At 35.6% G+C, this 12909-nt stretch overlaps 1 protein-coding gene across 1 annotated transcript in view; it reads left to right on the top strand.

Annotated features, from left to right (window-relative positions):
- The window catches only part of SBF2 (SET binding factor 2), a 215650-nt gene extending 204956 nt beyond the window's left edge, over positions 1 to 10694 (top strand). The window contains exons 38-42 of the mRNA XM_086471998.1: positions 5736 to 5840; positions 7246 to 7439; positions 7853 to 7940; positions 10223 to 10354; positions 10596 to 10694. Of these exons, the coding sequence (XP_086328124.1) occupies positions 5736 to 5840; positions 7246 to 7439; positions 7853 to 7940; positions 10223 to 10354; positions 10596 to 10694 (618 nt within the window). The remainder of the gene's footprint in view (positions 1 to 5735; positions 5841 to 7245; positions 7440 to 7852; positions 7941 to 10222; positions 10355 to 10595) is intronic.
- Positions 10695 to 12909: the final 2215 nt, after the last annotated feature.

Genomic DNA, 12909 nt, shown 5'->3' with positions numbered 1-12909 from the left:
CTGTATTTTCTTAAATATTTGTTGGTTGATTATAATTATTTAACAGTCCTAATATTTAAATTTAGATTATCATCTTAATTGATAGTGCAGGAAAATGACAAGGGTATTCTTCACTTCCTGGAGCTATTGTTTCAAGCCACATGTATATTCAGATACACATCACTACGTACAGTTTTTATTTTGAAAACTATTTGCAGACTTTACCTTATATTAAAGGTGGGATTATGGAGCCTAATATTGCAATGCTTGGAAAATTAGGATATGCTGTGGGTCCCTAAACTCCCCTGAATCAAAGATTATTTTTAGCAAAGACTTAAGGCAAGAGGTTTCTGAATGGATTGGAGTCCTTGAGGATAGACTTGCTTTTGTTAGAGAGTTAGCTTTATTGTGGCACATTCCTGAAATTTCTTTTGGTCCATTCTTTCCAATCATAATTGATCAAACACAGAAATAATGCCCAATTAGGAAAAAGAAAATAATCACTTGTAAAACTCACCTTTACTCAAAATAAGATAGCCAGAACTTCTGAGAGCTTGTAACTTCACAAATGCAAAGAAAGAGTAGCCTCTCAGCTGGGGTCATATCAAGGATTCTTTAGCAAAAAAACAGAGAGCTTTCATATCAGGTAACTAGAGGCTGGAAGTGCATCAGGAATATAGCAACTATGTTCTTCTGCATTTCTTCCTGGGATGGATGCCAAACTATCCATGTCCACAACTGTGAGAAACTGCCATGTAACAGGGAAATTAACCATATTATATTCTAAAGATATGTGGGTCAGGTTTTATAGAGTTTGTTAGTTGTGAATTAGATTATAGTAATAAAAGATAGCAATGGAGAGGAACATTTGGAAAACTCTGAAGAGGTTGTATAAAGGTTAGAAAAATAGTCTTCTAAGTTTAAAAAGCAAAGTGAACTTTCTTTTAAAACAAGTTGTTAATTTAGGGCTATTGCGGATGTAGGAGAAAGACCTCTCTTTAATCATAAATCCATTGAGAGTGTGTTGGTATCCAAAAAATGTTCTAACTGAGACCATATTTAGCAATGGTAGATTACTAGGAAAGATTGATTCTCCCTTAGTTTATAATGGTAAGTCCAAATTTGTTTGTTCTAAAGATACTTTTCAATTGAAAACTAGATAGTGCTTTTCAGGATGTAAAGCTGAAGCAGAGAAGTTATTTGTTGTCTTAATTCAGAATTTTCCTTGGTAGAATGTGGTGCTTTTCTATTAAGAGCAAAAGGTGTAATTTTTTAGCAGTAAATGTTCTAATGTTTTTTGGGTACATAACAATCCACCTCTAACCAGATGTATGTGATTGCGTTTAGGAGTTTTAGGAAGTTAACCAATCTGCACATTCCATTTAGTTAGTCCTAAATTAAGCCTTTTAAAGATTGCAGATGATAAAATGCATTTTAAAATACAGGTTTTGATATAAAGCTTATGAATTAATTTCTACCATATCAGAGACAGCCAACAAATATGAGCTAGGCTGTTCAAGCGTTAAATTCTAGAAAGTGTACTTTGGAGACATAAATGTTCAAAAGCAGATCCAAACAGATGTGCTTCCCATTAAGACCATTTTCTGATGGCCTTTCTGCATGATAGAAACCGGAAACAAGGTACTGATAGTAAGAGTAGCTCCCCATCCATTTTTTAAAGAAGATGAAATGTAGTTGCAAAACAGCACACCTATCTTCTATTTTCTTTTAGAGATTAGTTGCAAATAGTTTTAAAATAATTTCTCCATTTTAAAAAGGTAGATTTCTCCACCAAACTCAAAATCAACTCGTTTGGCAGGAACTCTGAGATTCCTGCTTTTTTTTTTTTTTAAGCAATTGCTTTCCTTGCTTGTGAATTCAAAAAGATAATACCACAGTGTAGCATATCCAAGAGCCATATCTTCAATACAGGCTAAAGTTCTGTGTTAAATGTTTCCCATAAAGACTAACTCTTCAAACCATCCTTTGAGACGAGTATGTTGTGATACATTATAAATGAGCAAACTTGCCGGAATGACGTTCAACAAAGGGAATTGCAAAGTCCTGCACCTGGGGAGGAACAGCCCCATGCACCAATGTATGCTGGGGGCACCCAGCTGGAAAACCAGGGCACCCAGTTTTGCAGAAAGGGCCCTGGGGGTTCTAGGGAACAGCAAGCTTACCATGAGCCAATGACATGCCCTTGCAGGAATGACAGCTAGTGGTGCACTGGGTTGGATTAGGAGTGTTGCATGCCAGTTGAGGGAGGTGATCCTTTCCCCTCTGTTCAGCCCTGCTAAGGCCAAACCTAGAGCACTATGCCCAGTTCTGGGCTCACTGGTACGAGAGAGAGATGGGGCTACTGGAGAAAGCCCACAAACGGCCATGAAGGTGATTAAGGGTCAGGAGCACCTCTCATATGAGGAAAGGCTGAGAGAGCTGGGACTGTTTGGCCTAGAGAACAGAAGGCTCAGGGGGGAATCTTATCAATGTATATAGATATCTGAAGAGGTATAAAGAAGATGGAGCCGAACTCTTTTCAGTGGTGCCCTTTGACGGGTCCATAGGTAATGGGCACAAATTGAAACACAAGAGGTTCCATCTAAACATCAGGAAATGCTTTTTCACTGTGAGGGTGACTGAGCACTTGTGCAGTTTGCCTAGAGAGGTTGTGGCGTCTCCATCCTTGGAAATATTCAAAAATCGTCTAGACGCAGTCCTGGGCAACTGGCTCTAGGGGTCCCTGCTTCAGCAGGGGGGTTGGACCCAACCACCTCCAGAGGTCCCTTCCAACCTCAACCATGCTGCGATATATGTCTGATTGCTTGTTGTATTAAAGGTAGTAATCTACCTATATTTCAGTGAAAATGGAAGTCAAATCCTCGAGGGCAGACACATCTCCACTGTTTTCCACTGATTTGCTAACGTTCCTAAAAAGGTATTTAGTCCCCATAATTCATTGCGAGTGGCTCAGGTTCCAGTACTTTTAAGAATTGTGAGAGTTGAACCTGCATGTCCTGTTTTTACAAATAAGCAGTTACATCGCTTAACATTAGATGGTGATTGCTCAGAGAGAGGTTGGCAAACTCAAAGATGCCACTTCAGGATGCCAGTCACCCAAATTAACTCTGCTGTAAATATACGCCATAAAGAACTAAAGCTATATAATGGGTCAATGGATAACCAGCAAAACAATAAAAGTAGCACTTCTGATAGCGAGCTGTTTTATAGCTTTTGGTTATGGGCCAAAAAAGGCCAATCCGTCAAAGCAGACACTGAACCAAAAAGTTTATTCCAAATATTGAACAGCCAGTCATGTACAACTCGTTGCACACAGAATTCGGAACACTTGTCAGAGGCAGCAGTTTGATTGCTGGGTACACATTCAGCATCTTTCCATTTGTAGTCAAAGTCTCAGAAGCCTTCTAGGCCAGGAGTTGAAGAGAAAATGCTGACAAGTAAAGACTTCCAAAACGGGGTGCTCTGTCACAGTCAAGACAATTCACTACTGTAGGACGTGTCCAGGTTGTTTTGTGTGTGCAGAAACACATCCTGGATACAAAGAAGGTGATGAGACTCCACAGATCTGGAGCGTCTGCAGAATTTAACTGCTGTCTGTACCATTCAGATATTACAAAGCTGTTGACTTAGCAGATACATCTTTTGAAAGGCATGGTAATGTTAATTGCTTGTAATTCCTAATTTCAGGAAATGGGAATGCATACAATTGTATTTGTCATAACCTTTCTTTTTATATGTATTGACTTCTGCTCCGGTAAGTCTAGGCAACAGGAGATGAATCAGAAAGATAAAATTAGGGAATTTTTCTTTCAAGGAAATGCAACTATTCATAGTCCATTCCACATATGGAAGGGGAAAAAAATCTGACATTTTCAGTAAAATTTAAAACTGAAGGGGCAAGAGTAAATCTTAGGCATTTATTACCATGTCAGTTTTTTGTATGGGGTTTATTAAAGGAGAGTTTATTCTTAACTTTTCAAGTCATATATAGGAGATTATTGAAAACCTTTCATTTTAAGTTCTGGAAGCACTATCGTTGTGGAGCCAAAAAAGAAGGAATGTGACCCAGTTGCTAAGTAACAAGTTTCAGTTACTTCCAGATCCTGCGGAGAAAGGTTCATACCTAGAAGTCAAGACTAGGGCAGAAAGAGAATGATCAGATTAAAACCTGACTAGCTTTTAGCACTAAAGAGCTCGTATCCTTTTGCAGCAATTTGGAAAGCCTTTTACATAAAAAGTCTGTGGTAAATTGATCCAGTCATATGTATCCCATCAGGAAGCGTTTTACACTCAGCACTTTGAAAGAGGAACAAGTAGTCTTGAGAAGCCTTTAGTCTGGCTTGTGTTCACCATTCCTTATTTTTGTGTCTAGCTATGAAGATACTCCAAACAAAACTTATTCTGGTTTTATTTCTTGGCAGGAAGAGAGTCCTGTAATACTTAATGTATATGTGGCTTTCAGCTACCTTCAGTATTTAAAACTCCTGGTTTAATTCCTGCTGCTAAGCCAGATCTCTTATATTTAGCTTTACTTTTGAGTTTTCTAATATACCTTCAACAAGGAAGAGTTTGTAGAAATATTTTGTTCCTGTTACACTGTCAAATACTGGCTTTTTATTTTCACTTCAAAGTTCAAAATTTAGTTCAGGAGTTAATTTCCTGGTCAAAATGTTTTCTTACCTTAAAAATGTAGTAATTTTATGTAAGTCTTTCAATCAATAACAATTTCCTGAAGAAACTTTCATTCTAAAAGACCAACAGGATTTGGAGAATATTATGAAATCTACTTTAATCATTTGGTATAGTAGAAATAAATAAAGTCAGAGACTTACTGTCTCTACTTTGAAAATAAATGTCTTGGGTTTTAATTGGCTTTTATATAGCATGGGAATTCTCTGTCCTATGGCAATTATTTCTTCTATCATTAATTTGTAATTGGATTTGCAAAATTTAATTTTTAATTTGATTTCATTAAGAATCAGATTTTCATAGCAATATAGTTGTTGAAAGTAACAATATAGAAAGGAAGCATGGCGAGGAATGTCGACCGCACATCAGAGTAATGACAGATGTATTGATGAGTGTTCACAAGTAAGCATAAACTAGTGAAATCACCTCTTTTTACTTAACTTTGCATGCACTGTCTTATTAACAGGAAATAACCCTAAGTGAAGGTTGTCGACATAGGTCATATTCCCAAGTTCCACAACAAGAACATGTTGTTACAGTTTGGCATCCAAACTGAATAAATCTTTCTGTTTTATTTCCTTCTTTTATTACAGCTTTGTATCACATTTAATAAACCAGGGTAAATGTTAATATTGGCAATGTAGAAAGTTGGTGTCACAGCACAGAATTTGTTCTTTGTAAATATTTTTATAAAATATAGCCCATCCTTATCATTGTCATGTTTCCATTATGGCAATTGGTGTTGAATTTTGTGTGTTCAAGAGAACTGGCGGAGAACTGAAAGCATAATGGCTCCTCCAGGCTGTGGCATGCAAGAAGAACAATTTGGCTGATGCTGTATTGGGGTGCCTTTGACTCCTGAGTCTGATTGATTTCAGTTTATAGCTGGTTTGTCAGAAGGTTTTGTACTTTACTTACTGGGCAACGTGGCCTAAAAGTCCCCTGTGTAAAAATACTGACTAGAAAATGGTTGTATAAAAATGATTGCCAGGAAGTGATCAGTTAGAAATGTTTATCCTTAAGAAACCCCTTGTTATTTGTTTCAGGAAATCGAAAAGTTGGAAAGTAAATTAAATCAGAGCCCAGAAAGGTGGCAGCTTTTGTGGGAAAGGGTCAAAATGAATCTAAAGGATGACACCAGACAAGAAAATGTAAGTATTAAAAGAACTTATCAGATAGAATAATTCCATTCCTGCTGTATAGGCTACCTGGGGCACTGACAAAATCACTGTATTTCTTGGAGTAAAATACTGCTTTTGAAAAATTGAATATGTTGTTCTAACCCATGGTACTGGCTCTGTATTTCTGCATGTAGAAAAATATATTTATACTTGTGCTATTTATCTAATTGCTTTTCCAGAGCAGATTAAAGCATACAGACAAAATGAGCATGAGCATTTTACTAATACACAAATACACAACTTTATATATTTAAAAGAATCCTGAAATACAAAAAAACCCTCAGTTCCTGAAAGTAGCCAACATCACAGAGTTTCAGAGATAAGTAAAGATATTTCCATATCTAAATGGAATTTTGGAATTGTAGATTCTAGTAAAGGTAGGAAGCGTTCATGATTGTGTTTCCAGTTGTTGACTGTGTTAAAAAAATAGCTGAAAATACAGATATTTCCTAAGTTGAAGGCTGCCTCCTTGCTATCTGCATGCACTGGGAAGAATGTTAGATACTGCTTTTTGTGAGCTTTCCCTATAAACTTGGCACAGTTACTCCCCAGCTCAAGACTGTACCCTAACGCTTCAGCTTCATGTGCTTGTTCAAATGTGCCACCATCCATGCAATGGTTAGTCAGCAGCACTATGTTATTTGTCCTTTACTGTCAGGAAAGCAATATGCTGTATGTCTGTCAGAGTCATTCAAGTTCACTTTATCCCCTAGACAAATTCAATAGGAAAAATGTTTTATCCTAGCAAAGCAGAGGGGTTTTTAATTGAATTGGAGGAAAAAAAAAAAAAAGCAAATATAAATACACCTGATAGCAGTCTCCTGTCCTAGCTATTATTTAAGGATTCTCAGATAAATGCAATAGCTAAGAGTCAACCCCAAAAAACTCCAGGATGCTGTCATTTAGATCGACTCAGGATCCTTCTTGTTCCAGGTTATTGAGATTCTACTAAAATTATTTGGATCTATAAAGTAGTTCTTGGAAACTGCACTTTTTCCTTCCCTCACTTCCTTCCTTTCCCTTCCCTGTGAAACTAGGGGAGTTGATTGTATCCAAATGTCTGACTAGTTCTAGATGTTTCTGAGAAAGCAAGGGAAACACTGTTCAAGATGTCACTGAATATACAAGGCTTTTCTGAAATACTGATTTCTCACACCACGTGAACCCTTCTACTTAAGAAATGCATTGAATTGCCATCCCTCAGACTTCTTTTCAGAGGCAGCACTGACATGTATTATGAACATATTTTTTCTTTGGCCTCATAATAATTCACAAATTAAGTGTTGTACCACATATTATCAGTATGATGTTGAGACAGTCTTACAATGCAGCACACATTGTGTTCCCTTTTTTCTTTTATTTTCATCTTTTTTAGCCCCGGAGACAACCTTCTGGCTCCTCAGGGGTGATGTCAGCTAATCTACATTCCTATCAAAAGAGGTCTTTGTTGGAAATACCTGACAGTGGGCTGGGTGAGGAACAGAGTGCAAGCATCTCTCCCTCTAATGGAGTAGATAGAAGAACAACTACCCTATACAACCATTTCACATCAAAGAATGATGAAAATAGGTAAAGTGAACAATCACAGAGTATTTATGAACCTTATGGTACAAGTCTCTGCCTTGGTGTGAAAAAAAAAAATCCATATGCACAGAATGCTTTGTGCTTTATTCCTTCTTTGTGGTTTGGTTACATTTAGTTGTCTTGATGGGTGGGCCTCCATCTCCTAGCAGTATCTTTCAGTCCTACCCTTTATGTATACAAGCAAATTGTAGCTGCACATTTAATGCATCCAAAGTATTGAAACAGTGTTTGTCAGTGTATCGCAGTTACCAATAACTAAACTATTGTTTTAAAACTGATTTGTTACACTGTAGTAAAAGTAATGTTTGAATATGTATGTAGTCATTTTGGGGCTTTTATGTATCACCAGTATTCATATTATGGAATCACGTGCCATTTGTATTTCCTGTACCTTTCAGATCTTTTGAAGGTACGCTTTACAAAAGAGGAGCTTTACTAAAAGGTTGGAAACCTCGCTGGTTTGTGCTGGATGTGACAAAGCACCAGGTAAAACCTTTTCAGACAATGGATTTTTTTATGACTACTTTGCTGCTTTTTTATTTACCAGGTTTGTATAGGTTGACTTTACAAATAATACTAACAATTATTATTTTAAGATGTGATTTGTGTGTGACATCATTATAGACCATATATCCAAGTTTATCTTGCATATCTTGTAGCTGATAGAACATTCTGAATGGACAGAAGTTTTTTAGTTGTTTTTTTTTTTTAAAAAGAAAAAAAAGTTGTAACTGTTCTTAGACTGGAAGTCGTGTATTATTGTTTGGGCTCAAACATTTTTTGCCTGCTTCATACCTCAGGAAAAAAAAAGCCAGGTGGTGCCTGAGCACATCTTCTGGGCATTGTGGAATACAAGCAAAACAAGCAATTTTTTGAAGCACTGCTAACTAGAATGTTGTTAAGCAATTAAGTGGGGAGCGTAACTTGCCCTTTAATATGACCTCTTTAGTTTCTAAAAGAACTAAAAACTCTTTCTGAACTAGAGAGTGAAAAACCTAGGAAGTATTTTCTAGAGTGCAATTAGGATGGCGAGGCCCAATATGGTAACTGATAGCAAGTTTAACTCAGGCATTCATGTTGCAAATGTAGGAGTTATTGTATGCTCAGTGTGTATTTTACAGCCTCTTTGTTCCTCAAGCGCTTTGCCACAAGCATTTTTCTTTGCAAATGAAAGAGCATTATATACTCTGGAAAATCGTAATAGGAATTGCTTCAGCAGAAAAATCCATTTACCTCGTTTGATTTTTTAGGTTTTTTCTGTAACCTGTATTTGAGAAAGCTGACCTGGAATCTCTGTATGGAAGTCTTTTCAGATAGGGAGAACAGAATCACAGTACACTCTGAAATGAGTTTGAATTTTGTAAATGACTTTAAATGAGTTAAAATTTCATCTCTAATCTGTATTTCTGAAAGTCCTGAAATGCCAAGTTCAGGTGCCATAGTAGCAAAATTATTCATAAATATTGTGACAAATCATTGTACAGCAAGAAGCACTGAAAACAGAGGAGATCTGTTGATCTAAACATTTTGTCCAATTTACAATGCATGCCGGAATTCTGCAGGGGAAATCTGTACTTTAAATAATGTTGGGTCATCAGGCAGTAATATGTATTGAGCCAAATATTCCCCACAGTGTGGGCTGTCGCCTCTGAGACTCATGTATGCTTTTTTTAAAAAATATTAATTTATTGTAATCAATACACTTAAAAAATATGTAATATAAATAAAGACAATAATCTTTTAAAATGCTAATTGAGGATTTCTAGATTAGTGTGGTAAAATAGCAACAAATGTGCTGATTATATTTATTCTGATATACAGGGAAAAAAGTTCATTTTGCAGAAGAAAAAGATACTTTTACATTTTTTGTATAACCAGATATCCTCCTGAGTATCATAGATACAGGAGTAATACAAGTCAGTCTTCGTTGGAAGTTTCTTGTTTGACCTTCGCTATGAAGGCTTGCTTTACTATTTTGCATTGGTTCACGGGGACATTTTTTGTTATTATTTTGGAAAAGCAAATATCAGATTTTCTTTTCTGGAACTTGTTTGCATATTGAAACTCAGTTTACAGAGTGGTTAACATTCACATCAAAGTGTCTTTGCAAGGAGGAAAAAAAAAGTAATCTTCGTTCAACCACTAAGTGCAGTATAGTCAACTGAGTTTTCTATGTTGTTTATCATATATAATTATCAAAAATTATACTGAAATTCTTGCTGATCATTTTAAATTCTTGAAATATAGAGAATAGGTGTTCTGTTAACTCCTTGGTGAAGTAAAGCTTTTGTGTTAGTTTCAATGTATTGAACAGTGAAGAGGTGGTTTCTGTGAGGAAAACTGATAAGGAAAGCTGAATCCTGAAGACCAGGTTCTGCTTTCATCCTTCACACTTCCTCTGCCTGAAGCAATGCATGACTATTTGAAGCTTCTCTGCTCTGACACTCTGGTGAGAAAATGCTCCTCCCTCAACTCCATGTCCGCACAGGAGCGGATGGTGGAGACTTTGCTATTACCCAGCGATGTCAAATAGAGGACTGGCAAGTTAAGGGCCATCACCAGTCCCACCGTTTTGTATATACCAAACCTATGGTTTCTGTCAGTTGTGTCTTAGAAATTTCCCATGTCTGATGACCTCAGGTCCTAATAATATTTGTGCCTCCCACCCTTACCACTTCATGCCCCCAAGTTGTATCCAAGAAAAGAGAAGAAGCGAAAGGTCCATCTAAATAGCATATTTGGATTTTTTTTTTTCTCTTATGGTCTAGCTACGATATTATGATTCTGGTGAGGATACAAGCTGTAAGGGCCACATAGACCTTGCAGAAGTAGAAACTGTGATTCCCGCTTCTCCAACAATTGGAGCCCCAAAACATGCAAGTGAAAAAGCATTTTTTGATGTAAGTATATCTGGTCTTTACTTGATCTTTATGTTAAACTTTCTTTTCTTAGTGTGTTTTATCTGCTACTTTCGGTCCTGCTGGAAGGTGTGAGCTAGGAAGGAGCTGTCATAGCAACTCCAGACAAAAACTGTTCAGACCCAATTAGTACATTGAGTATTACAGTTTAAAGTTTGAAAGTTTCTTTTGCTGTTTTGTGTGTTGACTTGTCTGTCTTCATGTTCTTATTTTTCCTTCGCAGTTGAAGACAAATAAACGTGTATATAATTTTTGTGCCCAAGATGCACAGAGTGCTCAACAGTGGATGGATAGGATCCAGAGCTGCATTTCAGATGCTTAGAAAGGAAAAACGTTCCATATTAAAGTCACGTTTAAAGCACCTCTTCCAGTAAGAAGCTAAGTTCTGAAATGTTACTGACAGACAACCATCCTTCCTTACATTTCAGCCATAAAAGTTTATAATATGCTAAAGTTCCTTTTCTGTTTAATAATTATAACCACTGTAACTGCTATTTTTTTCTTCAGGGAGGACTTCAAAAAGTCGTAATACATTTATCCTGAATTTCCACTTTCTTCAGTACAATTCCTAGCTATAAAAGTGGGCTGTATTTGCACTATCATTTAATCCTGGTTTTCTTATTTCAGAGCTATTCTGTTAGGAAACCTGTCCAAAGGAAATTGTAGACATTTGCCCTCCAACAGGAAGTGTATTTTCACTTTATTTATGTTTTTAAGCAGAATGTTATTTCCAGGCTAATCATGAATAAGGGGGAACATGTCTGCAATTCCTAAAAATAAATAAATAAATTAAGCTTGTGAGTCCAATGACATCTATATCAGGCTACCAATGTTTATAGACAGTTGATATTTTTTAAGACCAAAAAGTGAAATTGCCCGATACCAGACTTTAAAGTGTCTTCTCAGTGTGCAGGTCATTCTCTAATCTTGTGCTCTACAGAGTGCTTCTGCAATGTTGTTACGCAACTTCAAATTCTAGGGAATATCTGAAGATCATAGCACTTTTATTTTAGATTCTGTTTGCAATTACAATAGGATAAATGGAAGAAAATTGGCCGATGCTATCCAGGAGGAACAGAAAACAACAAACTAGGAATTCAGTAGAAGAAAGATCTCATATGTGTGAGTTGTATATGTTAATTTATATGCTGTTCTGCTCAGTGTAAAATAAAAAATAACAAACATGATAATGCACTAAACAATGAAGCAAGCACTTGCACTGAAATCTTTAAAATGCAGACATTTTGCAGGACAGAGGTAAGTTATTTATAGCAGAACAATGCTAGCTAGTTAACAACATTTACAGATATTAAATATGTACATAAACAGGTTTGATGTGTTGTGATTTGATACTTTTTAAACATTTTTTGCACATGAATTGGAAGACTGTTTATAGATTTTTACATTTGATAAAACTGTGTTTGTTCAGCTTAAAATCCTGGTGAAACATTTTTAATAGCCCAAACTAGTAGAAATTTTACAGTCTACAAATAGTGATGACATTGAGTAGAATAGGTAATTAAGCCATTGTTTTTATTTTGAAATGTTAATATGTTAAATAGCACACTAATATGACAAAAGGTTTGTATATATGATTCACTATTTTCTCATTTTTCCAAACGTTCCGCTTGTAATTTAACGTCAGCCTAACCAAACTGACTATAGTTATAAGATTTTTCAGTTATTAAATTGTTTGTGGTTTTTTTATAACTAATGTATTTTGTCAGAAAGTAACAAATTTCTCACCATACACAATAGGAAATGCAGCTGTTTTTAATGCATTTGCAATTTCAAAACAAAAATATGAAGGATTTTTCTAGCATTTTTCAATTGATGAATTTCCACCTGTGACAATGGTGTTTGCACATTTGTATTTTTCTTTGTATATGAAGTACTTTTATATGTACTTTGTAAAATACTGATCCTGTTCTTAGGTTACATGAAAATATACATACCACTGCTTATTTTGTAACTAGTTAATTTTAACTCTTTTATGTTATGTGATATATGTATGCTAACCTTCTTGTAATAAATACACTTCTTAAGGAAAAGTAAAACCTTTCCTTTTACTGTAAAAGAGAAAAAAGCAAGACCCACGTGTTGAAGTATTTCCACAGGCACAAGACAAATCTTATTTACTCTGTATTAAGAATAGTGGGTGTATTAAAAACTATGTGGTCTTCTGTATACTTGTAAATATTCTTACATAAAAGTTGCACTTGAGCATCCTTAACTCAAACACTTGTCAACAGTAACACTAAAGACTAAAGAAGTCAGAATTTAAAGCAAAATTATCATTCTAACAAGTCTCAATGTATAGCCTTTACTAAAAGGCTAAATACATATTATGTTCATACTAAGCCATTGAATAATGATGTTAAATATATATTTTTTAAAAAAAATTCTATATGGTATCACAGCGTAAATCAACTGCATACTTTCACCCTGAAACATATCTCACTCATTTATATCACCTTATGCAAAAATTAGCTAGTTCATAAGAAATAAAATATAAACAATTACAAGGTCTTACTTGA

This window comes from Leptosomus discolor, chromosome 12, assembly GCF_034619465.1.
Source record: "Leptosomus discolor isolate bLepDis1 chromosome 12, bLepDis1.hap2, whole genome shotgun sequence".
Lineage (NCBI taxonomy): Eukaryota > Metazoa > Chordata > Aves > Leptosomiformes > Leptosomidae > Leptosomus > Leptosomus discolor.
The sequence above is the reverse complement of the archived record's forward strand: the minus strand, read 5'-3'. Positions and strand labels throughout refer to the sequence as shown.